This window comes from Aspergillus pseudonomiae (genome assembly GCF_009193645.1).
Source record: "Aspergillus pseudonomiae strain CBS 119388 unplaced genomic scaffold BDV37scaffold_53, whole genome shotgun sequence".
Classification (NCBI taxonomy): Eukaryota; Fungi; Ascomycota; class Eurotiomycetes; order Eurotiales; family Aspergillaceae; genus Aspergillus; species Aspergillus pseudonomiae.
Window position 1 is genome coordinate 1 of NW_022476045.1, and position 23,652 is coordinate 23,652.

The 23,652-nt window shown below is 49.7% G+C and overlaps 9 protein-coding genes across 9 annotated transcripts; 4 read left to right on the forward strand and 5 right to left on the reverse strand.

The window, feature by feature from the left end:
- Nucleotides 1-485: 485 nt before the first annotated feature.
- BDV37DRAFT_252707 (putative RAS small monomeric GTPase (Rsr1)) lies at nt 486-2,759 on the forward strand. Its single transcript, XM_032082474.1, has 7 exons — nt 486-1,095; nt 1,173-1,204; nt 1,274-1,300; nt 1,381-1,460; nt 1,510-1,561; nt 1,615-1,624; nt 1,731-2,759. Exons 1-7 carry the CDS (start codon nt 1,085-1,087, stop codon nt 2,152-2,154), a joined length of 636 nt encoding a protein of 211 aa, XP_031939530.1. The 5' UTR covers nt 486-1,084; the 3' UTR covers nt 2,155-2,759.
- Nucleotides 2,760-3,053: 294 nt separating this feature from the next.
- BDV37DRAFT_161720 (putative 3-methylcrotonyl-CoA carboxylase, beta subunit (MccB)) lies at nt 3,054-5,196 on the reverse strand. The gene is made up of 2 exons (XM_032079173.1): nt 3,552-5,196; nt 3,054-3,461 (listed from the first exon to the last, which is right to left on the reverse strand). Exons 1-2 carry the CDS (start codon nt 4,997-4,999, stop codon nt 3,167-3,169), a joined length of 1,743 nt encoding a protein of 580 aa, XP_031939531.1. The 5' UTR covers nt 5,000-5,196; the 3' UTR covers nt 3,054-3,166.
- Nucleotides 5,197-7,085, forward strand: BDV37DRAFT_161554 (isovaleryl-CoA dehydrogenase). The gene is made up of 6 exons (XM_032079171.1): nt 5,197-5,577; nt 5,637-5,724; nt 5,788-5,882; nt 5,957-6,192; nt 6,253-6,530; nt 6,605-7,085. The coding sequence occupies exons 1-6, from the start codon at nt 5,394-5,396 to the stop codon at nt 7,014-7,016; spliced, it is 1,293 nt and encodes a 430-aa protein (XP_031939532.1). The 5' UTR covers nt 5,197-5,393; the 3' UTR covers nt 7,017-7,085.
- BDV37DRAFT_161806 (uncharacterized protein) lies at nt 6,901-8,879 on the reverse strand. Its single transcript, XM_032079175.1, has 2 exons — nt 8,198-8,879; nt 6,901-8,128 (listed from the first exon to the last, which is right to left on the reverse strand). The coding sequence occupies exons 1-2, from the start codon at nt 8,273-8,275 to the stop codon at nt 7,154-7,156; spliced, it is 1,053 nt and encodes a 350-aa protein (XP_031939533.1). The 5' UTR covers nt 8,276-8,879; the 3' UTR covers nt 6,901-7,153.
- BDV37DRAFT_161575 (acetyl/propionyl/methylcrotonyl-CoA carboxylase subunit alpha) lies at nt 8,738-11,974 on the forward strand. The gene is made up of 5 exons (XM_032079172.1): nt 8,738-9,008; nt 9,066-9,264; nt 9,316-9,413; nt 9,469-11,092; nt 11,420-11,974. Exons 1-5 carry the CDS (start codon nt 8,854-8,856, stop codon nt 11,477-11,479), a joined length of 2,136 nt encoding a protein of 711 aa, XP_031939534.1. The 5' UTR covers nt 8,738-8,853; the 3' UTR covers nt 11,480-11,974.
- BDV37DRAFT_161803 (uncharacterized protein) lies at nt 11,697-12,326 on the reverse strand. Its single transcript, XM_032079174.1, has one exon. The coding sequence runs from the start codon at nt 12,182-12,184 to the stop codon at nt 11,834-11,836; it is 351 nt and encodes a 116-aa protein (XP_031939535.1). The 5' UTR covers nt 12,185-12,326; the 3' UTR covers nt 11,697-11,833.
- Nucleotides 12,327-15,466: 3,140 nt separating this feature from the next.
- BDV37DRAFT_161843 (putative D-arabinitol dehydrogenase ArbD) lies at nt 15,467-16,991 on the forward strand. Its single transcript, XM_032079176.1, has 4 exons — nt 15,467-16,109; nt 16,172-16,241; nt 16,304-16,729; nt 16,788-16,991. The coding sequence occupies exons 1-4, from the start codon at nt 15,656-15,658 to the stop codon at nt 16,966-16,968; spliced, it is 1,131 nt and encodes a 376-aa protein (XP_031939536.1). The 5' UTR covers nt 15,467-15,655; the 3' UTR covers nt 16,969-16,991.
- A 1,261-nt stretch (nt 16,992-18,252) lies between these two features.
- Nucleotides 18,253-20,636, reverse strand: BDV37DRAFT_272994 (uncharacterized protein; the record flags this gene model as incomplete). Its single annotated transcript, XM_032084986.1, has 8 exons — nt 18,253-18,461; nt 18,522-19,001; nt 19,194-19,351; nt 19,403-19,837; nt 19,896-19,963; nt 20,015-20,207; nt 20,256-20,362; nt 20,496-20,636. The coding sequence occupies 8 exons, from the start codon at nt 20,634-20,636 to the stop codon at nt 18,253-18,255; spliced, it is 1,791 nt and encodes a 596-aa protein (XP_031939537.1).
- Nucleotides 20,637-21,415: 779 nt separating this feature from the next.
- BDV37DRAFT_284867 (Zn(II)2Cys6 transcription factor) lies at nt 21,416-23,331 on the reverse strand (the record flags this gene model as incomplete). The annotated part of the gene is made up of 2 exons (XM_032087595.1): nt 21,416-22,840; nt 22,906-23,331. 2 exons carry the CDS (start codon nt 23,329-23,331, stop codon nt 21,416-21,418), a joined length of 1,851 nt encoding a protein of 616 aa, XP_031939538.1.
- Between the last annotated feature and the right edge of the window lie 321 nt (nt 23,332-23,652).

Sequence of the window (23,652 nt, forward strand, 5' to 3'; positions counted from 1 at the left end):
CGAATGTTGACAAAAGTGAAAAGGGGAAAGAAAGGAAATCGTTAGGAAAGGGAATAATATCAAAGAAATAACCAGGAAAAAAAAAGAAAAAGGTAAAGAACTATACATGTTGAAGTTGTCTCCCAAAATGAACCAAAGGATACAGTGATTGGGACCCAATTGAATAAAATGAAACCTCAGAATGAAAAAAAAAAAAAAAAAAAAAAAAAAAAAATAAAAAAAAAAAAAAAAAAAAAAAAAAAAAAAAAAAAAAAAAAAAAAAAAAAAAAAAAAAAAAAAAAAAAAAAAAAAAAAAAAAAAAAGAAAACAAAATTAAAAAAATAACAAGGGAATGACAATTTTTGTATCTCATTTATTGCATTTCATTTCATTTCAATTTTTTTTTTCTTTGACATGAACCCTCCGACTCAGATCCTTTCCACCCTTTGCCAATTCCTCATAAAAAAAAAAAAAAAAAAAAAAAAAAAAAAAAAAAAAAAAATCTCCCCACACCCGCTGACTTAGCTTCTAGTTCGGTCTTTAGTCTCCGGAAATCCACCCGAATTTCTGTTGACATCAACCGTTTTTCCTGCGCTCGTCTCCGACCCCCTTTGACCCTTCACTCGAATCCAGTGATTTCCTCAGGTTCGGTGGCACTGTCGAGTCCACGGCCTGCATATTTACCCCAACTCCCCCCCTCCCTCTCTACCACCCGCGACATTGGTTGGCATTGGCATTGAGACCGATGTAACGCATCGCGTTGTCGCTGCCTTTGCTCTTCCAGCCCACCCCCGCCCCCAAAGGGACCCAGTATCAGACCATCCCATTGCTTGCAATCGCGATTCACCACCGAGATCTTCGACCGTTGACGAGACACGAAATTAACGAAGTATATCTTTTATCTACTCCTCTGATCTGGGCCGGTTTGCGTGAATTTCATCGTCGCATCATACTCTTTGGTGGAGATTCAGGATCTACGGTACAACAGAGATTGTGTTGGAAGAGATCGATTGAACCAAGCATCGCATCGTCCCGATCATTTCGAGGCGCTACATCTTATCAAATAACCGGAGTTGATTGAGCGGGAACTGCAATTGCTATTTCAATGCGGCCGCAGTACGTTCCTCCCGCATCGGGTCCCTGGCCCTGAACTTCTTGCGCGCGCCGGATGCTAATGGTTTCGCTCGATACAGACGGGAATATCATATTGTCGTGCTCGGCGCTGGTAGGCATCATCTTACGTCCGAAGATCGTTGAGGTCCACCGCTGATATCTGCTATCTCGTGCGCAACAGGTGGAGTGGGAAAGAGTTGTCTGACTGGTACATACCCTCTGCCTCGTCCATTGACCTGACTCATGGGTCGTTCCGCCTGAGGGACAATTGTCACTTACACTGTACAGCTCAGTTCGTCCAAAATGTGTGGATTGAGAGCTATGACCCGACGATCGAAGATTCATATCGCAAACAGATCGAGGTAGACGTAAGTGGATTGTGTTCCCAAACAGGTCTTGTGTTACTGACTGCCACAGGGGCGACAATGCATTTTGGAAATTCTTGACACTGCAGGAACAGAACAATTCAGTAAGTCTCCCTGCAACGGTACGGCTATGTTCTTTCCACTAACACCGCCCTAGCTGCCATGAGGTAAATCATCATTCCGTCCCACTTCTGCAGTCCACTGGGATCCACTACTGCGTGACACATAACCACTCACTCCCTTTCAGACCCGCATGCTAACCCTGATTCACAGAGAGCTCTACATGAAACAGGGCCAAGGGTTTCTCCTGGTATTTTCCATTACGAGCATGTCCTCGTTGAACGAGCTGTCCGAACTACGAGAACAGATCATCCGCATCAAAGATGACGAGAAAGTCCCCATCGTCATCGTAGGTAATAAATCCGACCTGGAGGAGGACCGCGCGGTGCCCCGTGCTCGCGCCTTCGCCCTCTCCCAGAGCTGGGGCAACGCCCCCTACTATGAGACATCGGCTCGCCGACGAGCCAACGTCAACGAGGTCTTCATTGACCTCTGCCGACAGATCATCCGGAAGGACCTGCAAGGCAACTCCAAGGGTCGCGACGAACCACCCAAGCGGGAAAATACGAACCGGCCCGATCGCAAGCGAGAACGACGACAGAAGACGAAACGTAAAGGACCTTGTGTGATTCTATAAATTAACGAATGTTATAAATGAAGGAGATGCAGAAATACCAACGACTCGCTCATCGTATTTGAACCAGTCCACCTCAGTGACCTCACATCTTATCGACGCATCTCTCGAGCCACCGGCTCCGATCCTATCTGCACATACATACTACATATCTTCACCCACCCTAATGTTTTCAATCATCATATGCCCATCCAATGATAGATATATGTCGGTTCACAACCATTCAAATTTTTCTGTCTAACTTCCTGTTGATACGTCTTCACCTGTTATTCTACTTTAAGGAATGAGAAAAAAGTTGCACGTTTCGTTCCCCCTCGGCATTGGCATTCACCACCCCCCTGACTGGTATAGAACAGTTCGTTTTATGACTACGCCGCCGTTTGTTCGTTGCGAGTTGATAAAAGCAACCCTACTAAGGAAAAGAACCACATTCTCCTTTTTCTTTTCTTCCTAGCCCCCTCCTGCGTTCTCTCTATCTACTGGATTTTTTTTTTCCCTTCCCTATTTGCTTTTCTTTGTGCCTTATCTGACCCGTTATTCCTTCCGATTTCTACCCCCTTTTCCCCCCTTTGCCCCTTTTTCACTCCCCTGATCAATTTCCCGTTCTCGAAACTAGTGATAGTCTGTTTAACGCAGGGTAGATTATTAGAATGCAATATTGCTTTTCCTTCTTTTTATTCGCTCTTCCTTTCTCCCCGTAAATTATAGGGACTATCATAATAGTACGCAACTTAAGATAACTAACTATCCTCACGACCGACCTCCTATCCTTCACCCTGACATAGCACATACAACCCCTCTAACATAGCAGAAACTGCATCAGGAAAGAAAAAAAAAAGAAACGAGTCCATTTCTAATATACCAACCCACCATACGTCATACAAACCTCGATATAAAGGTGAAGACATAGATATAAATATAATAAGAAAAGAAAAGCGCGCCCCCAGATCCAATTACATACTAGCCCTAGGCCTAGACCTAGAATAGATCGATAGTATATGGTTAAGTAAGTGAACTACATCCGGAAAACACCAAACCGCGTCTGCACATCCTTATCGACCCTTCCACCCAACGACGCCGCCAAACTCAATCCAAGGACGCGTCTCGTCTGCGCAGGCGGGATGACTCCGTCGTCCCAGAGTCGGGCGGAGGAGAAAATCGCCTCCGACTCGTGGTCGATGCGAGCCTTTAGGGCTGGGTCTGCGGTGCGTCCGACTGCTTCCATCACCGAGGAGAGCTGCTCAGAGCCCATGACTCCGATTTTGGCGTTGGGCCACATGAACATTAGGCGTGGGGAGTAGGCACGGCCGCTGTTTTTTTTTCACGTAATATGTTAGTTTTCTTTTTCTTGGGTTCTCTTGGCTTGTCTGGGGGGTGTGTGTGTGTTGTGTGTAACTTACCACATGCCGTAGTTGCCTGCGCCGGCGCTGGAGCCAAAGACAACGGTGAACTTCGGTACATCGGCGCAGGCTACTGCCGTGACTAGCTTGGCGCCGTTTTTGGCGATGCCGCCCTTCTCGGCGTCGGCGCCAACCATGAAGCCGGAGATGTTCTGGAGGAAGATGAGGGGGATGTTGCGCTGGGCGCAGAGTTCGATGAAGTGGGCTCCCTTCAGCGAGGATTCGGAGAAGAGGATGCCGTTGTTGGCGACGATGCCAACCTGGTGGCCGTAGATGCGCGCGAAGCCCGTGACAAGGGTGGTGCCATAGTCGCGCTTGAATTCGGCGAATTCGCTGCCGTCGACAATGCGGGCGATGACTTCGTGGACGGGGATCTGGCGGCGGAGGTTGGTGCCGACGATGCCGTTTAGGTCGTTGGGGTCGTAGAGGGGTTCTTTGATGGTGCTATCGTCGAGCTGGAGAGGCACGCTGGTTTTGGGGTAGTTGAGGTTGGCGATGGATCTGCGGGCGAGAATGAGGGCGTGGGCGTCGTCTACGGCGAGATAGTCTGTTACGCCGGAGATGGTGCTGTGCAGTTGACCGCCGCCTAGGTCTTCGGCGGAGACTTCTTCGCCTGTGGCGGCTTTGACGAGGGGAGGGCCTGCCAGGAAAATAGTGCCTTGATTCTCGACGATGATCGTCTCGTCGCTCATGGCTGGGACGTAGGCACCTCCTGCTGTGCAGGGGCCCATCACCACGGAGATCTGGGGGATACCCATTGAGCTCATCCGGGCTTGGTTGAAGAAGATGCGGCCGAAGTGCTCCTTGTCTGGGAATACGTCGGCTTGATGAGGGAGGTTGGCGCCGCCGGAGTCCACGAGGTAGAGGCAGGGGAGTTTGTTCTCTTGAGCGATTGCTTGTGCTCGGAGATGCTTCTTCACGGTGATAGGGTAATATGTGCCTCCCTTGACAGTGCTGTCATTGGCCACGATCATACATGTTACGCCTTCGACGGTTCCGATTCCAGTAATAATGCCACCGGCGGGAACGTCTTCGCCTGGGTACACCTCATGGCCGGCCAGCGGGGAAAGCTCCAGGAACGATGTGCCAGGATCGATCAGGGCTGTCACCCGATCTCGAGGGAGCATTTTGCCTCTGGCAATGTGCTTATCTTTTGCTTTTTGTGGCCCACCCTGTGAGATGGTGCTATGTAGATTGCTCATCCGATCTACGAGCTCCTTCATCTGCTCGGCATTCTCCTTGAAATCCGGCGAGGACGTGTCCACCGCGGTGGGCAGAACCGATATGGCCGAGGCATGATGCGGATGCGTATAGCTTGCAACTGTCCTGAGAGATGTTTTAGAGGAGACTGTAATTGGAAAGCGAGGCGTGAGCAGTCGTCGCGAGTAAGGCAGCGATAGCGACGCTTTGGAGCTCAAGCTCCGCAGGAGCGGAGACGGTGCGCGCATTGCGGGGAGAATCTAGGGAGAGCAGAAGACGAAGTAGCACCGCGAAACACCAGACTCAGCTATCTCATGGTCCTGTCCGGGGCTTTATGAGGGCAGCCAAGTGGGAACAATGGCCGATGAAGGAAAAATAGACGAGGATGGACAATGGACGTGGGGAGGAATTCTGATCAAATGTGACCCCGGATTGAAGTTGCGGAGAAACTAAGTGCGACGATTTCCGTGTTTAGCCGCGGCTGGCATCGGCCTCCGCATTTGCGGACTTGCGCATAACTCTGCGACTTACTTCATTCTTTCTCGGCTTTGCTTGCCTCATTTCCCTTCCACTTCCCCTTCCCTTCAGATCTCTTGTTTCTTTCTCTGTGTGAATTTCCCCTGCAGAGATACCTGTTCCACAATGGCTGCCGCATCTCGTCTCCCATTCCTCTTCCGCAGTACCTCCAGGTCCCTGGGGTCAATCAGGAAACCCCTCATACAGATCCCCGCATCACGGACGTTCGCTTCAAAACACCCCAAGGGCTTTGTGCCGCCCACGGAAGATGAGCTACTAGAACTCCGGGAACGTGTGCAGGAATTTACCAGTCAGTTGCTCTCCTACGGATGTTCTGTGTTCCGCAATCTGACCAGAAGCTCAATCAAGGGCGTGAGATTACCGAGGAAGTAGCCGCAAAGACGGACGCACAGAATGAATTCCCGGCTGAGATGTGGAAGAAACTTGGTGATGCTGGGTAAGTATAAAATCAAGCTGCCGGGTAATTTCCCATTATAGGCGATTCTAATTCAATTGTCAGATTCCTGGGCATCACTGCAAATGAGGATTATGGCGGCCTCGCCATGGGTTACCAGGCGCACTGTATAGTTATGGAAGAGCTTAGTCGTGCATCAGGTATTGCATTCTTCCTGTTACCACATTACTAAATGTGAGCCCTCTGTTCGTGTTCTGATTGTGGCGTGCTATAGGAAGTATTGCACTGTCATACGCTGCGCATTCCCAGCTTTGCGTCAACCAGCTCTCTTTGAATGGATCGCCGGAACAGAAGGAGCGGTTCTTGCCGGGACTCCTGTCCGGTGACAAGATTGGTGCTCTGGCGATGTCGGAACATTCCGCGGGCTCGGATGTTGTCAGCATGAAGACTACGGCTAAGGAGGTCGATGGTGGCTATGTCCTGAACGGGACCAAGATGTGGATTACGAACGTGAGTTGACATGTGTCCCAAGAGGCTTGTAAGAAAGGCTAAACTTTAATCTTCTCTCAGGGCCCCGACGCAGATTTCATTGTTGTCTACGCCAAAACGGAGCCCGAGAAGGGCTCCAAGGGAATCACGGCATTCGTTGTCGAAAAGACATTTGACGGATTTTCCTGCGCGCGGAAGCTCGATAAGCTTGGAATGCGCGGCTCAAACACCGGAGAGCTTATCTTCGAAGATGTGTTTGTCCCCAAGGAGAACGTCCTCGGCGAAGTAAACCGCGGTGTCAAGGTTCTCATGGAAGGTCTCGATCTGGAACGTCTGGTTCTCAGCGCTGGCCCCCTGGGGTAAGTTTTACTATTAAGACACCATATATTTACAGCCAAGAACACCAGAACTGACGATGATGAACGATATGTAGTATCATGCAAGCCGCCCTTGATCTCGTTCTTCCCTATACTCATGTCCGCAAGCAATTCGGATCACCCATCGCCCATAACCAGTTGATCCAAGGTAAGCTGGCAGATATGTACACAAAACTTCAGGCATCGCGCGCCTACACGTATGCCACGGCACGGCACATTGATAACTCCGCATCCTCGTCTGAGGTGAGCATCCGGACCCAGGACTGTGCAGGTGCTATCCTGTATGCGGCGGAACGGGCGACGGAGTGTGCACTTGATGCGATCCAGCTGATGGGTGGCAATGGATATATCAATGAGCTCCCCGCAGGACGGTTGCTTCGCGATGCGAAGCTGTACGAGATCGGTGCGGGGACCAGCGAAATCAGACGGATGGTCATTGGACGGGCATTCAATAAGGAGTATGCATAGTTGTATACGTTCCTGTTTTAATTGCATTCCTTCTATCATGTCATATATAGCTGGCATTTGTTATATTTAGCCGCCAATGGGCAGAGTGTTGAATTAGATACAGAATAACGATTTCATATCTTCATGGCCCCTTCCGTCTATTGCTTGGCCTTGTTCCTGGTGGACCTCCGTACAGGACCCGACGCCGCTGGAGGGTCCGCGGTTTCACCCACTTTCTTCGATGCAATTCTCTTAGATCTGGTGGTTGTTTGATTTTTGTCTACATCCGGTTGGTCTAGTGCATCGGACGCCTTTCGTTTCCTTGTCCTGGTAGATGGCGCGGTTGCAGAATTAGGTTTCTTTGGGCTAGACTCCTGGTCCTGCGTTGTTGCAGATTGCAGATCAGGTGACTCCGGTTCCATTGCCATTGGATCATCGTATGACTCAGGCGCTTCGATAGGGAACTCATGCTCAAGCATCTTAGAATTGACTGGCAGATCAGAAGCCGACTTGATCACCCTATGCGAATGCACCGTCAAGGGCGGAGAGAGCGATGGCTCCGCCGGAGTGGTAGTTTTCGAGCAACCATCAGACCCAACATCAGTCTCGCGAAGGCTCTCCAACGAGGACGCAGTAGACATATCATCAGAACTGGTATCCGCCCTCTTAGAGACCACTGGCGCCCGAGGCGGGGCCATGTCGGAGCTGACTTTCCGCATTCGCACCCGCCCAATGGCAGGATGGGATGACCGGAACACCTCGCGCCAATTCTTCAGGAGGGCCACTTTTTCGCCGTCGCCAGGCTCGTACAATTTACGGGGTGGACTGTCGTCGTGGAGCGTCTTCCATACCGTGCCCTGGAACGATGCCACGTTTGTCTCGGGGAGGGTCTTCTTGGGGATGGTTCCGTTGTGGGCTGAAAGGTCCTTTTTTGCGGCGAGAATGTCGTTGATTTCTTTGATGTTGTAGTTGTTTGGCCAGAGGCCCATTGCTCGCTGGAGCCGTACGGCGGTTGGGTCTTCGTCGTAGTAATCGTCGGATTGGTCGTCCCAGTCGCTGAAGTAGTCTTCTACCTCGAGTGAGGGATCCTCAAAGAAGAGAGCGTCATAGACTGCGGTTGCGGCGAGGTCATCCTACAACGGCAACGGGTTAGCTCTTTGTCCGCGACTGTATGGTGTCCTTGGTGCTGTGTTGAGACTGACGGCGATCTCCGGTTCCGGTTCCTCAATCCAGAAGATATCTTCGTCGTATTCATCGTAGTACTCTTCATCATCAGACATCTTGGGTATAGTAAAGCGAAAGACTGTCAAATATAGGGTTCCAAAGCGTATACAAGGGCGATAACAGAAATGGTGGAAAATTGCCAAGTCTAATGGGTATTACTAGAAAGGAAAGCAGAGACACAAAAGGTGAGCCGAGCGAAACAGCAAACAAAGAGATGAGTCAGCTTGTCGAGACCAAGTAGGACAAATTCCAGAGCGACCGTAAGACCGAATCAGATGGATACGCTGTAAGCCACCAGGACAATGGACCCGGTGACGTCGGAGGAGTTCGCTGATCGCGTCTTTCCGGCGAGGAAAAAAGAGATTAACTGCGCTGCAGAAGAAGTGGATCTCAGATAGCATCACGTGCCCGGCGTTTTCCCCGCAGCTTCGCTTTGCGTCGGCTCAAGGGGCCGTCTGGGGGAACAGTAGTACTTCCAGGCAACTTAAGCTGCCGGCCTTCTTATTTTTCCCTGAGAGCTCTCCCTGTTTGCTCTTTCAAAGCTTTGTCTTCTTACGCAGAATATGCTGCTACCCTCCTATATACTGTGGTGTTGATTCAATCCTGTGATCCTAATCAGCAGCGTTTCTTTACAATGCCACTCTCGTCCCTTCTCCGCACTGCTTCCCGTCTGAGGCCGACGGCCGCCCACAGGGCAAGAAGAGCTGCATCTACAGTGTCCTCGACTACCCCCAAATCACAGAATTCATTAGATTCGATTCTCATCGCAAATAGAGGAGAAATTGCTTTGTATGTCTAGGAATGGTGCTGCGCGCTGTTTTCATACTAACTATACCCTCACCTTAGACGAGTCGGGCGTACCGCCGCTCAACATGGTATCCGCGTAACTACGTTATACACAGATCCCGATAGCCGGGCTCAGCATGCATTGAGCTCCCCATTCGCCTTCAATCTAGGATCCGTTTCCGCTTATCTCGATGGAGACCGTATCATTGAGATTGCGAAGCGGGAGGGCTGTCAAGGGATACACCCAGGCTATGGTTTTGTATGCATTCCTGAAGAGGCGATGTTTATCAGTGTGCTAACCTGTAATTAGCTAAGCGAGAACTCGGAGTTTGCGCGAAAATGCACAGAAGCCGGACTGGTCTTCATTGGACCCCCATGGAAGGCTATCGAGGACATGGGGGATAAGAGGTAAGATAATTACTTGACTTAAATTTCCCATAAACTTTACTGACAACCTTTGAAGCCAGTCTAAGAAAATCATGACGGCGGCCGGTGTTCCTTGCGTTCCTGGTTATCACGGCCAGAATCAGGATCCCAGCTTCCTTGAAGCCGAAGCGGATAAGATCAAATATCCTGTGCTTATCAAGGCAATCAAAGGAGGCGGCGGAAAGGGAATGCGTATAGCTCATAGCAAATCGGAGTTCCAGGCTCAACTGCAATCTGCAAAGTCAGAAGCTATGAACTCCTTCGGAGACGACCATGTGTTGGTGGAGAAGTACATCACCACACCACGGCACATTGAGGTCCAAGTGTTCGCAGACAAGCATGGCAATAGCGTGGCTTTGGGAGAAAGAGATTGCAGTATACAAAGACGGCATCAGAAGATTCTCGAGGAGTCACCCGCTCCTCACTTGCCTGATGCTACGAGGAAAGATCTTTGGGCAAAGGCACGGGCGGCTGCTGAGGCCGTAGGCTATGAAGGTGCCGGCACCGTTGAATTTATCTTTGATAACGATAGCGGGGAGTTCTTCTTCATGGAGATGAACACCAGACTTCAGGTTGAACATCCTGTGACCGAGATGGTCACTGGCCAAGACCTGGTCTACTGGCAACTCAAGGTGGCCGAAGGCGCTAAGCTTCCATTGACCCAGGAGGAAGTAGAAGCTTATATGGCAAGCCGTGGGCATGCCATTGAGGCGAGAATCTATGCAGAGAATCCCGATCAGGGGTTCATACCTGATTCCGGCACACTGCTTCACGTTCGCACCCCCACCCCCTCCGAAGACATCAGAATAGACGCAGGCTTCGTCGCCGGCGATGAAGTTTCAGCTCATTACGATCCAATGATTGCTAAATTGATCGTGAGAGGCAGTACACGAGAGGAGGCCCTCCGCAAGCTTGCGTCTGCATTAGAAGAGTACGAAGTTGCGGGGCCAATTACCAACATCGAATTTCTGAAGACGGTCTGCAAAAGCCCTGATTTTGTTGCCGGAGAGGTGGAAACCGGATACATTGAAAAGCATCGCGAAGAACTGTTCACTCGCGAGGCTATCGAACCGGAGGTGCTCGCACAAGCCGCATTGGCTTGTCTGCACCACGACTCTGCCCCGGTCGCTCGGAAGCAGGCCAATTTCGAAGGCTCCGCTGTCGGATTCAGCCCGAGCTATCAATCACGCCAGATAACATTTGAGGATCTGACGCCTGGAGCCAAGGATGGCGCCAAGTTTGATATCCGTGTTCAACAAACGAATGACAATACATTCAATGTAGAAGTGGGCGGGCGCACCTTTGAGCAGGTAGTCAGTCACAAGAACCCTGGGTCGCATGTTGTTACCTCTTTCTTCCCTCACACCCGATTGGACACCACCGTAATTCGTGATGATGACTCTGTCATTGCCTTTCAGAGAGGAACACAATATCGTTTGACGATACCACGGGCCAAGTGGATGGACAAGGCACTGGGAATGAAGGACGTAACCAACAGCGTTTTGGCCCCAATGCCGTGCAAAGTGTTACGTGTGGAAGTCCAGGCGGGCGATGTGGTGGAAAAAGACCAGCCACTGGTTGTTATTGAGAGTATGAAAATGGAAACGGTCATCCGCAGCCCGCAAAAGGGAACCATTTCAAGAGTGGTCCATAAACAAGGAGTAAGTCACGCGGACCGTTCCCCTGCACGAACACTACCCTTGCCCGGCTATTTCTCAATGTTTGGAGCTATTGGTTTGACTATTTGTATCGAGACGATGGATTCGGCCCGGTGTGGGCACGCCTTCCCGTTTCTCGCCTCCTTTTGATCTTATTGATTTTTGGCCGACTCGGCGACCAGGGTCTGGGGTTTGGCTGAAACGACCGGGCACTGCCGTGGATTTCATGCACGGACCGGCTGTCCAGCTTCCACGACCTTTCCGCCGGGCTTCGAAAATCTCCACATACCCCAATCAATGCGGACGAATTGGCTAACGTGTACCTTGCAGGACCAATGTAAGAGCGGCACACCTCTGGTCGAATTTGCCGAAGAGGGTGATGAGAACTAGGGACAGGTCGGCAAACCTCCCGGCAGATGTACAGTCGTGTATGAACAGAAAGGTAAAAGGAAGGCATGGCCAGGGCGACATTGCACTCAAGAGGAGAAGAAAGTTAAGGCCGTCGGTATTCTGGTTTGGTACGCAGACCGGCCGTCCTTCCCCAATGGATACCGGTGGATATTCAAGGAAATGTTAAAACACATCCCTATGGAGACAGCTCCAATTTCTCCCTCCCGCGGTAGTGGCAGAGTTTTCGGCGAGCGATGTTATTGCAATGGCGCAGTACAATTAGAATTAAGGCGCAGTCATGTGGACAACGGCACATGACTTCCTTCGGTAGTCTAAATGAATCAATAGATCTACTTAGTGTTCTGTGTGTCGTACAGCCGAAAAGGTTAGATGAGTAGGTTCCATAGGAACACCATGAGAACGGAACAATGAAGAAACCAGGCGATGGGCAAGAACAAACAAAAAAATAAAAACAAAAAATAGCTCTGTCAGACCCGCAATCTCACAGTGGGGCAAAGCAACAACGACAACCATCTGTGGGTACTCACATTTTGATAGAGTTGAACCTAAGGAACTTAGCTCCGGCTTCCATCCATAGAAGTGCAGAACCAGAACCCCACCACTCGCCAGGAAGACAAAGTAACTCTGCCTTAGGTCTCCAAGCCCACCATATGAGTTCGGTTCGCTGTTGCATATAGACATCATGAGCTTAGGAGAAAGGAATAAAAGAGCTTCATCTAGAAGAGTATCCTGAGTCCGAGGAGGGTTGTGCTCTGACAGAATAAACGGTGCACCCGGTGTCTAAAATCTAAAGGGCGCATACCATCAGCAAAGTATATACAGTCGCAAAATACTAATAACGATACGCGAACACATTCTGGCCAGGCTTCCTGGAAAGCACAAATGCCACACAAGTCGCAAAGAAGAGATGAAGCAGGGATATGGATGTTCGAAGGCGATGAAAGTGGGCTGTCGAGTAGATGTGAAACCTAAAGGATAAATCCTTCTGACTCCACCAAAATTACCATGGCTGTTGCTTTCCGCAGCAGGATATGTTGATCTGAGGAGAGTATCAGTGGTATAGTTCGGCGACCGATATGTTGATCTCTCACGATGTTATGGAATTCCTGCACATGAATGGTCGTAAGGTAGAAGATGAACAAGAAAGTATGTGGGAAGGTGGTGAAGCGAGCCTCGGGTATGAAACGTTCTAGAACGGAGTCGATGAGCCTCCCGAGAAATATGTCTTTCGGCCTCCAATTAGATACGCACATGTTGGGAACCAAAGCCAAGCGAATCTCCATCGTCTTTGACCATACCGATAGCTTATTAGACCCGCAGGGATTGGGCGTGAGGGCTCGTTCAGTGTATCCTCCAAGATATCGGTAACTTAGTTGGCTATATCGAATACATATGCGAAGGACAAGCCTATGACGAGAAACATGAGGAGTATGTTTATAAAAGCCGAGGTTGACTGAACAGCAAGGGCAAAGAGTCGGGAAATGAGCAAGGCAGGTGAGTTCCCGAGATGTGCGGTGGCCTTGTGCTTCAGCAGATGGTATGTGACCCGGGCCTCATAGAGCATGCGTGGAAAGCTGACAAGATGGTATAGAGTTCCTACAGCATCTCGAACAAAATCAACCTGTAACTTCTGTATTCCTTGCATATCAGGTCCACTGAGCAGACCTAGATGATCTCTTCCTTCCGCCAGGCGTGGAATGACTTGTCAGGGACCTGCACTCACTTACCGAGAATATTCAAGCAGGGTTATGTCCGGTGCTAGCCCATTAGCCGGCAAACTTGGGCTCTTCATGAAGGGTTCAATTACAGTGTTGCTTGATATTTTCAGCAGTAGAATGTCTCGTTCTCTGAATCATTAAGTCGAGGATTATTTATCTTATCCACCGTTCGAAGCCTACGACCCCAGCCTGAGGCAACCAGGTAAGCTCGCAGATCAGAAGTTGCTACAATTCTCTGGATCACAAAAGCCGGCAAGATCCCTTCGATGCTGTAACTTCAAACGTATAACTGAAAAGGTATGTGAAACTCTAAATACTTCTCAAGTGGCACATGTCATGTCGGGCTTGATTTTACGTGACGTGCAGCATCTTGTGGTTGTATCGACGTCACGCATGTCGCTATGGCCAGTTTATAGATGATTGAGAGCTTCGAATTCTTGAACTATCTGCAATTTCTAGCTGCTTAAATATCTGTAGGTTGGGTATTCTGAGCGTGCTTCTTGTTAACCAGGGATTAGGATCCAAGAATCATTCTTGTTGATTGTATCCATGATAGTGGCTGATGGGAAAGAAAGCAGTACAAGAAAGCAACTAGATGGCGCGGTGCAGCAGGGGTAATATGTAGGCACACACAGTGGTGCCAAGCACCAGGCATACACTATACCGAACCGGCAGTACTGCTAGTAACCTGCTGTTACCAGGGTATATAGAGGATAGTAACCCCATAGTGACGCCCCACTCTCTCCATATCCAGAGATTAGGGCACAGGAAGTGCGGTCAAAGGAAGTTGTGGTTGTCAAGGTTCGAGAAATTAACCAAGTGGGGCCAGGAATTAGTGGTTCAGGAACGACGCTAACATTGCCCGGACCGGAGTTTTACGTACTATGAAAAGTAGGTAAATACTGCGCAGGAGGGCTGTGTTAGTAGTCGTTGGGTAGATATCTACGGTGGCAAATGTGAATCGTGGGGAGGATGAAGTGGCTATGAAGATCTCCTTGAATAGTTTAACAACAAGATTTGAATTTGAACAAGCAATCTGATATGTTGATGACAAAGTACGTGCAGTCTGGAGTCTGGACTGTTGCATGCATGTTGTGCAGGGGGGTGACATGGACGGCAAGTTTAATGATGGCGTTGGCGCGTGATGATAAGAGATTTCTTCTTTGACTTTATCTTTTGTATTTTAAGAACGGGCTGAGATTGACTTAGCCAATGGTTGCTGTGCATGCGACCTGGCGTCCTTGTTGATTGAGTTTGGCTGTGTTGCTGACGAACGGTTGTCCGTCGCTTGGCTTTGATATAGATCAGATGGAATGAAATTGAATTTCTGAGCTCAGGGTTATTGCAGTGTTGCATTCTTTTATTGCATGCTCGGATACATAGCTTGCTCCACCGGTCGAGTTGGGTTGCGATTGTGGTATGAGCGTTAAGAGTCGGCAGGGGAGGAGGCCATTGTGCTTCGTTCGGATGCTGTCGTTTCTCTGAATTGACTATCGATAGGAATAGAAGTTAATACGGAGTAATTAAGTAAAAATCGAGAAAACTTGGCATCAAATCAAAGGGGAAAGAATTGATGGGAAATAAAACCGACAATAAAAGACATGGGGAATCAATAGTATCGAATCCCTGGAAGGTTAGGAGCGGGATACCGGCATTGGGATCGTCGAGAAGCCGGTGAAACTTCTGGAGGCGTGTTGGAGTCACGCGGAAGCCGGCGGGAGGCAAAGAAGAGCGCCGCCGATCCACTCCCTAAGGCGATCCTGGTCAGATCGCTGCAGGGCGGTTGAGGCCTGGCCACCACCACCTGATGTCACTTGATGCTGGCCATGAAATATGAAAGGGTCGTCCAAAAAGTACGTGGAATTTTCCCCAGTGCCTGGGGATGGTGGATACTTTCCCCAGCCATTCCATCCTGAGAACCAGTCAATTTGGCCACGCCTCCAGTCATGATGGTCCAACTTGCTGGTCCCTTGGGGCGGTCGGTCACCGCAATTGCTCTGTTCCTCACATTCCCCAGCTCCTTTGTCCAGTCAAGGTTTTCTTCTCTTTTCTTTTTTGATTTTTTATTATTTTGATTTTTCCATTTCGATTATCAATGTTTTAGAATTTTCTAATTTAATTGTACGTCCCAATCCTTCGCCGCTTGTGGACACCTATACGCATTGCTCCAATCCTTGATTGATACTTCTCGGATTTCCCCTTTACCGTAAAACAGGCGAGCAACCCATCAGATTTTTCTCCCACCATTGTTTTTTTTTCCTTCTGGTTTTAGGGGAGACTACATATACTCCTTCCCATCGACCTGGTGGACCTTCATCTTTTCTTCTGTCTATCCATCCCTTGGTTCATACTCTTCCTTCCCAAACCGATCTCCTCGAATTCCTCCTCTCCCTTGAGTACATAGCTATATTCTTAGCTACCTCTGTTACTCTACACAATGTTTAAGTCACCAGCCGCTCGTCAAGCCGTCAAGGCTCTCAGCATTAACACACGCCCTGCTGCGGTAACAGCAGCATCACGGCCAGCGGTGGCGAATACCTTCTTCCGAGGGCTGTCGTCGACGGCTCCCCGTGCCAACGATGAGAAGTCGAAGGCAGCAAAGGATCCCATCTTGGCCGCCACCAACAAAGCCCCGGATGGTGTATTGGACACAGAGGGTCGTTTCGCTCGTGTCGATGAGAGTTTGCAGATCGAATACCCCGATGATGAGAATATGCCTCGCAGTCCTATTGTTCAAGGCCGCGGAGGAATGCACTTCAAGCGTACCCTGGCTCAATTTTCCCTCGAGAACAAGGTCACCCTGGTGACCGGAGGTGCCCGTGGTCTCGGGTTGGTCATGGCTCAGGCGATCGTTGCATCAGGCTCGGACCTTGCAATTGTTGATCTTAACAGTATGTTCTAAGCTGTGGTGGACCAATTGGCTTGCAATAGTTTTACTAAATGATTTCTACAGAGGCGGAAGCTGAGGAGCAAGCTCAGAAGTTGGTTGAACAGTTCAGGAAGGAGAACCCCGGTTTGGAGCAGTGAGTCTAACTGATTGATCACATTAAATTGTAATTCCAAATGCTAATTGCTATGAATCTAGAATGCCGACTGTCACCGCCCACTACGCTGATGTTTCCGACCCTAACTCCGTGAACGATGCTCTTTCCGATATTATCTCCAAGCACGGTAAGATCGACAACCTGGTCACCTCCGCCGGTTTCACCGAAAACTTCGATGCCATCTCCTATCCTCACGACCGTCTGCAAAAACTTTGGGGGGTTAACGTCGATGGAACATACCTCTTTGCGACCGGTGTTGCCAAGCATCTCATGGAGCGCAAGGTCCCGGGCAGCATTGTCATGATTGGTAGCATGTCCGGTGCTATCGTCAACGTGCCCCAGCCTCAGGCTCCATACAACGCCGCCAAGGCCGCTGTTCGTCAACTTGCCGCGTCCTTCGCTGTGGAATGGGCCGGTCACGACATCCGTGTGAACTGCATCAGCCCTGGATACATGCTTACTGCTCTGTATGTGACGTTCCGTCCCCAAAGTGTTCAAACCGTGACTAACCATGTTTTGCTGCAGGACCCGCAAGATTTTGGATGAGAACCCCGAATTGCGGGACAAGTGGATCTCCCTCATCCCCACCGGCAAGATGGGGACTCCCGAGGACCTGATGGGTCCCGTTACCTTCCTTCTCAGTGACGCCTCCAAGTACATGACTGGGGCCGATATCCGCGTTGACGGTGGCTACACCCTCACCTAAATACCGCCGCGGAGTGTGGTGCTTGTTTGTTTCTGATCTTATTTATCTAATCTGGGCATGATGTACGGGGCTGTTTTTGGATTCGATATAGACCGGTTTGCTTGATTCTGGGCGGTGACTCGGGCTTTTGCTTGCTTCCATTCTCTCTCGAAGTGGTTTGTGACGACCCATCGGGCTGCATTAAGACGATTATTTTTGTTCTGAAGAAGCGTGTTGTTTTTTGGAGAAAGTGTTTTGTTCCAAAAAGCGGGAAAGGTTGTATTTTTGCTATGGAGTACCCAACATCGCGGTCGGACTTGTTTTTGCATGATAGACTTGTTTTCTTTTCTTTTTCAGACCATGAGGTCATTGTGCTTATTTTTATCGTGGACTCTGGAGCGACTCCAATGATCAGATTTAATTATTTTTAATTACTGAACTGTGACATCACACCGAGGTAGCTGTTTGTCTCCATCATTTGCGGCTTCAATATGACGGCATTCGAGTGAATCGACGCATCGACTCCATCAGAAATCCATGTAAACCAACTGATCGCAAATAAGATCCAGGATGACTATGATACAGTCAGCGCGGAGTCAGTCGGTCAGAATTGCTTTTTTAGCTTATCAATGATTACATGTCAACTCGGAGACATCCGCCTTAACCGCGTTATCCTTCGACAGGAGCATCTTTTTACAAGATAAGATTTATCCAGACAGATAGATAAATTAACTAATCGAAACCATGCAAAGGTCAGATACCAGACGCCCCCACGCTAGAGCCCTATTCTACCTGATCTACGAAAGGTAGTACACCCAAGGCAAACCAGCCGAGAGCAAATACTCCGAGGAGAAAGAATCGTACATTAAGCGAACCCGAGTAAATTTGGGCAATCGAACCGAAGCCAAGAGATATGGTTAGTAGCTTCCCCAAGGTAAATTGAGCCCTCGCCTGTATTGCCGTTTTATAATTAGACCTGAAACCTTTTACTTACCCAGTCTGGAACAGAGCTTAAATGAAAGGATCTCGTGTATTTCTCTTTTGTATAAGATTCATGGTTGTTGACTGGGCTAAATATGTCACTGGTGCCTCAGGCAACAAAAACACATATTTCCAGATGAACTAAGGAGCTAGGGACGAACGATACTATAAACAGATAGTACTATATGCAAAGTTGCAGGTCTTTGACTCTTTGTCCGCCACAGCATAACTTTGAACCCTTACACATTATAGGAGGAAAAAAAAGGATATGGCCTTGGCGCTGAGGCGCACTAGAAAGAAGGAAGATCGTTAGACTCAGCAATCTTACATTAATTGGGGAGCGGTAAAAGGATCAGGAAGCTCGTCAAACACCCAGTTAAGGGAATCGAAGATTTCCGCGAATCCGGTCTCGTTGAAGAAGGCACCGCCTGGGCCAAAATCAGGCGGACAGATCAGCGCAGAATTGTCTATAGATCCATCGAATTGATCGGGGATCATGGTCGCAGATCCAGTCGGATCAGCGGTAGTAGCTACTATACCCAGGTTAGCCGGAGAACACAAAGTAAGACGCACTAGACGCTGGAGGAACATGCCTTGAGCATCCGAAGGGTCCTTTCTGGGCCGGAAGCGGTGTCGCCAGCGCCAGACAGTGTCGTAGACGTGGCTCATACTCATCCGACAGCGTACTTTGAGTTGTAAGCTATCTTCTTCGGCGGATTGCTCGGGATCGCCTGCATTCCACATCTGTGCAAGTACGTCCGCAAGTCGAACGGGGCGATCGTGGTCCATGACGCTGATCCTTCTCAGGGCGGATATTGCGCCGTTGAATAACAGCTTCCCGTATTCGAAGTCGATGTGGTGTCGGAAGGTACTTTTGAGTAGTTTCATTAGACCGAATGCTGCCGAGATGATCATCTGCAGGATATAGTTTGTTGCGTAGCTGATAAGTTGGCCTGGGGATGTTTCGAGGTCCAGTACCTGGCTGAGAAATGAGGTGGTTGCGATAAAAAGCTTCGTAATGTCGTTAGGTCTTGGGTTTGAACCTAAGAATATGAAGTATCGTAAATGGAGCTCTGCGGCTCGGATATGGATCTTATTAATGTCTGTCCGAGTCAGTTTGTCGAGAGCTAAAGAGAGGAAAATGAGAGGCATCGTACGAGAGATATCCCTGCCAAAGCTAAGTTCCATATCCCTAAGTTCATTCTCCAAAAGCTGGACTATCAAGAGCCTCTCGGGTCCGATAAACTCTGCCGCGTCTGGCCTGCTGTTATATAGAGACCTGGTAATTCGATCACAGAACCTTTCAATCTGGAGACGAGTTCGCAGATCTTCTGGAGGATAATAGCCGGCATCCTGGAGTGACGCTGGCTCAAGCGCCCAGTCATATATCGTCCCTGGGGGTTGTCCGTATCCGGTGGCAATGCTGTTGACTCTGATGAGCTTCTAGTCCTTCCACGGTGGAGGGGATTCTCACTTTTGAGCTACAATATTACAGACGACCCATGTCTGTAGCCTATCCTTCACAGCTTCCTTGTGACCTATTCGAAATGTGGTAAACTCTTCTGCTTGAACGGGGCGATGCAACCCCAACTGCATGGAAATCTGCATCATCAGCCCGCACAGCATAAAGGTAGCATCCTTTCTCTGGCTAGTTGTGGGAAGGGGCCAGGTGCACAGAAGGCAGAGGGCCTTTACAATGGCGTAATCCTGTGGCACGCTGGTGATAGTCGACCATAGAAGTCTGCTGAACGGACCAGTGAGTGCGCCGAGGAGGCCTGGCTCTGCTGGAGCTCGTCGGCTAGCGACGCAAATGATCGTCCATGCTTGTAAGGGACATCGGCAGAGATAATGCTCGGGTGGTTTTTGAGGGTCTAAAAGTGGAAGAAATGGATGATAGTATTTGAAAAACCTGGCAGATCATTAGGAATTGAATATCTCATCCAAAAAAGAAAGACACATCAACCTACTGCTCAAATAGTCGTGTCACTCTTAGCATGGATAGAGAGACATCTTCCAATCTCCACATATTATCCTCCTGAAACAAGTCAGATCTATTGCCATACATAGCTAAGGGAGTAGCTAAGACCTGTGGTTTGAGACTAGTAGACACAATCTCCCCTTGATTCAGTGTGGTAGCTGTTGGGTTCCAGATTGCGCTGCCTGCAGGCTGGGACACATCACCACCGACGTTACCTTTGACGGCATGGCCATCATGATCGGTATTAGTGGCAAGCCGTCGACGGAGCCCTGCAATCTCGCGCTCCATTTCAGCATTTCGCCTATTAGGTTAGCATCTACAGCGGATGACACGTTGATTTACGAGATACCTTCTTTTTGAGACACGCGTGAAAGAAGGTTCCACCTTGCATTCAATCTGGAGACCTTTACAACGCGAGCAGGTGTCCGCGGGGGTTTGGACGATATCACACCGAAGCTACCGTGTATAAAATCCAGCAGAGTTCAGTCAAATGGCGAGGGAATGGAAGGGCAGAGTAGACGTTCCAGATGTATATGTCTATGTTGAGTGCTGGGCCGAGGTGGGATGTTTTGCAAGGAGGTTCGCTTACTTTCTGCTGTTTGCACTCGTTGCAAGCCTTCCTTGTACCGCCTCGCTGTTTCTTCGTAGGAGAGAGTGTCTTTTCCATGTCTTTGGATCCTAGTCCCGGGGTTGTTCCGAAGGTCAATTGGGGATATTCTCGTATTGGCATGGGTAGGCGATGAGTAACCCCCGAACCCCGCAGATTGCAAATTATCCCGATGGCGATCTTCCGAAACAATGTGGTGGTGGTGAACCATGTTATTTCGACCCTTATATTTCACCTCTCGATAGACTGTCTATACTGATATGGATGAAAGAGCTTACTATAATTTCATTGTTTCACCAATTATGAGGCATTCTAATGATACTATGAAGGTCTTTTGTCTACTCTGACAAAACTCCGAATCCCTCGGTGCCTCGGTTCCGCGTGATCTCCCAGTTCCCTCGGGGATTTTATATGTTTGATATTTCTTGTACTAGACTAGATAAATAGAGTAATATCATAACGGAGGAGACTACACAGGGTAGATGGCCTGCCACTAGGTAAGAATACATAGGCGGAGTAGAGGGATTCTATTATTGACTAGATAGTAGAGCTGATACCGATGGACTGATTCCTGCCCCTTTTCCAATGCCTGGGACCGCTTTTTGTCATATAGCTTGGAAACCTCTCCCATCAGGAAGGCCTCAGGGATGAGGAATAGGACTGACTGACCGGTCAGGCGATGCCTTTCCAGCCCGGTTCAAGGCTGCGAGAGGTGACAAGGACCAAGTGTTCGGGTGTTGCACGATTGACGGGCCGATATCATATCGAAACAGTACCAGACACGTTAGCGGCCTGCGTACACGAATGAATCGGAGTTCTGCAGGTATAGTCTGAGTCTGGCCTTAACCACTCAGTCGCAGTGACTAATCGTTATTGATTCATTTCGACAAGCAGTCTGGATGTCAACGCCTCAGCAACTCTCTGACCCAGTCCGTTCCCAGCCGACCATGCGCTGCTGCGGCTTTCTCAATGAAATGATAAACCGTTTTCAACGTAATCCCACCCTTCTGGAATTCTCGTCCAGACCACCTCTCAACCGCCTTCTGGAGCACTGCCCACGCCCGCTCCGTTTCCACGGACTGTCCCCGACCACAGAGCTCTGTCAACACAAACACCACCGCGTGCCACTGCGGATACCGTTCGAAGAGCCAGGCCCACCGTGTGGTCCGCGGGTCCGTCTCCAGCAGGTAGGCGAATTCCACCACTTCGATGGCGGTCAGGAAGAGCTGATCTCGCTTCGGATCCTCTGGCGAGATCTCGATCAGCGGCATCCGGACCGTCATCGTCCCCTGCGAGAGATGCGCAATTAGCCATGATCGCGCGACAGCAAGTCGGATCACTGTCGCTGTGACCCATTGCGTAGGAATGGAGATATCGCAGTACTGGAGGTATCGATCTTGTAACTGAGTGCGAATTTGTTCGAGCTGACGGAGACGCTCGTCTAGGAGGTGTGATGTATGGCCTTCGCTGGTGCTGGGCATGGGGTTGGAATTGAGAAACGAGCGGCGGTAGAGGACGGTCATTTCACAGCGGATCAGGCAGAAGGTCATTTCTGTGAATTCGATGCGTTCGTCGGGCGGTGTAGTTGACTCCGGAGATATATCTGCGTCGTTGATGTTCAAGGGTAGTCTGGTGTCGTAGCTAGACTCGGTGATTAATGTGCCGATGGCATGAAGCTCGGACGATTGACTATCTAGCAGATAGATCGACCACCACAGTCGGCGACGCAGTTCAATCTCGAAGGGGGTGAGGTCAAAGTGGGTTCCGTCGCGATGCAATCCTAGTCCCTGTGCGAGCCGATAAACCGCCGCGGTCATGGTCCAGACAAATTCAGCGTCTCCGGGAGAGCGTAGACAGGTGAGGAAGAGCACGGCTGCTTGGAGCACGGACTGGTTTCGTGTTTGGAGAAAGCCTGCTCGCGCCAGCGCTTGCTGTGTTGCGAATCGGTATCGCTGGAGAAGTGTGGAGTGATCCTGACCTAGCTCCTCAGCGCACTGTTCGGGACTCATACTGGTGCTGGCGGCGAAGTAGACGGCGAAGACCACCGCCTCCGAGGCTCGGCCAATGTAACTGGTGTTCGTAGCTGTCTTGTAGAGAAGTCTGTGTAAAGTTGGTTTATGGAAAATCATGACGACAGGTGCGACATTCTCCTTGAAAATATTCCATAGTATCTGACTGTCCTTCACGCTGGGATGAAAGGCCGACAGCGAAGATGCAATGGACGAGTAGCCGAAGAGGAATTGATTACCATTCTGCGAATACTCTCCACACTCGTCTTCATCAACATCATTCTCAGGCGAATCCACCAGGTCTTTGAGCTCTTCGATCTATCACACAAGGACTCATTAGCAAGGTATCCGCAGCCCAGGAAATAATTCAAAGTAATACATACCTGGTTACCAAGACTAATCAGTACCTCATGCGTAACATACCGAGTGGAGTCTCCTTCCACAATCAACTTGCCATGCTCATGTTCTACGTGACGGGCATTGTTTGCAGCCAAAGGGGTGTTCGACAGGACAGGGGCATCCTGAGACGTAGCAGCGGAACTAGCAGCAGAATCAGGATCTCCGCGTTCCTGTGTCATTTCTCGGAGCTCCTGCTCTAGACCCTTTAAGCGCGAGATAAGCTCGGCCTTGAGGGGCCGTTTTTTACGCCGAGGGGCACGGCTGGGGCCTGGGAATACACAATCCGAGTTGGACTTCAGGCAGCTGTCACACGGCTGGGTCTTGCTACATCGGACTTTTTTCTGGTTGCAACGATGGCAGCTACGTGGGGTTGACAGAAGGCCCTTATCGGGCTGCACGGCGTTAGCCATGACTGGTGATGCAGTAAATTGGCCAAAGGGAGAGGCAAACGTTGTCAGGATGGAGATCCTCAATACACTATCACGGGCCCTAGTTGATAATCCGGGGTTGAAATAAAGCCCGAGAGCGACGGCTTTAGTCAGACATTCCTGGTGGCGACGAACCATAGACCCACCAACTGCTTGCATTAATACGTAGAAGTAAATTTTAAGGCTCCGAATTGGACTAACTCTGAGCCCTAATTATTCTTGGTTGCTCAGCGCGGGCTTAGGAGAGCCCGATGGCTGAGTAAAGACGACCTCAACTACCCTAACCCTGTATCCTCGAAATCT

Excerpts from the sequence above, each read along its gene's own strand:
- BDV37DRAFT_252707 (XM_032082474.1), top strand. Across the intron at positions 1,205-1,273 it reads TATTGTCGTGCTCGGCGCTG|GTGGAGTGGGAAAGAGTTGT; the intron begins GTAGGCATCATC and ends CGTGCGCAACAG. Across the intron at positions 1,461-1,509 it reads GCAAACAGATCGAGGTAGAC|GGGCGACAATGCATTTTGGA; the intron begins GTAAGTGGATTG and ends TGACTGCCACAG.
- BDV37DRAFT_161720 (XM_032079173.1), bottom strand. The coding sequence starts at position 4,999 with ATGCGCGCACCGTCTCCGCTCCTGCGGAGCTTGAGCTCCAAAGCGTCG. Across the intron at positions 3,462-3,551 it reads GCAGGCAACTACGGCATGTG|CGGCCGTGCCTACTCCCCAC; the intron begins GTAAGTTACACA and ends AAAAAAAAACAG.
- BDV37DRAFT_161554 (XM_032079171.1), top strand. The coding sequence starts at position 5,394 with ATGGCTGCCGCATCTCGTCTCCCATTCCTCTTCCGCAGTACCTCCAGG. Across the intron at positions 5,578-5,636 it reads ACGTGTGCAGGAATTTACCA|GGCGTGAGATTACCGAGGAA; the intron begins GTCAGTTGCTCT and ends AGCTCAATCAAG. Across the intron at positions 5,883-5,956 it reads AGAGCTTAGTCGTGCATCAG|GAAGTATTGCACTGTCATAC; the intron begins GTATTGCATTCT and ends GGCGTGCTATAG.
- BDV37DRAFT_161806 (XM_032079175.1), bottom strand. The coding sequence starts at position 8,275 with ATGTCTGATGATGAAGAGTACTACGATGAATACGACGAAGATATCTTC. Across the intron at positions 8,129-8,197 it reads AACCGGAACCGGAGATCGCC|GATGACCTCGCCGCAACCGC; the intron begins GTCAGTCTCAAC and ends TTGCCGTTGTAG.
- BDV37DRAFT_161575 (XM_032079172.1), top strand. The coding sequence starts at position 8,854 with ATGCCACTCTCGTCCCTTCTCCGCACTGCTTCCCGTCTGAGGCCGACG. Across the intron at positions 9,009-9,065 it reads AATAGAGGAGAAATTGCTTT|ACGAGTCGGGCGTACCGCCG; the intron begins GTATGTCTAGGA and ends CCCTCACCTTAG. Across the intron at positions 9,265-9,315 it reads TACACCCAGGCTATGGTTTT|CTAAGCGAGAACTCGGAGTT; the intron begins GTATGCATTCCT and ends ACCTGTAATTAG.
- BDV37DRAFT_161803 (XM_032079174.1), bottom strand. The coding sequence starts at position 12,184 with ATGATGTCTATATGCAACAGCGAACCGAACTCATATGGTGGGCTTGGA.
- BDV37DRAFT_161843 (XM_032079176.1), top strand. The coding sequence starts at position 15,656 with ATGTTTAAGTCACCAGCCGCTCGTCAAGCCGTCAAGGCTCTCAGCATT. Across the intron at positions 16,110-16,171 it reads TGCAATTGTTGATCTTAACA|AGGCGGAAGCTGAGGAGCAA; the intron begins GTATGTTCTAAG and ends TGATTTCTACAG. Across the intron at positions 16,242-16,303 it reads GAGAACCCCGGTTTGGAGCA|AATGCCGACTGTCACCGCCC; the intron begins GTGAGTCTAACT and ends CTATGAATCTAG.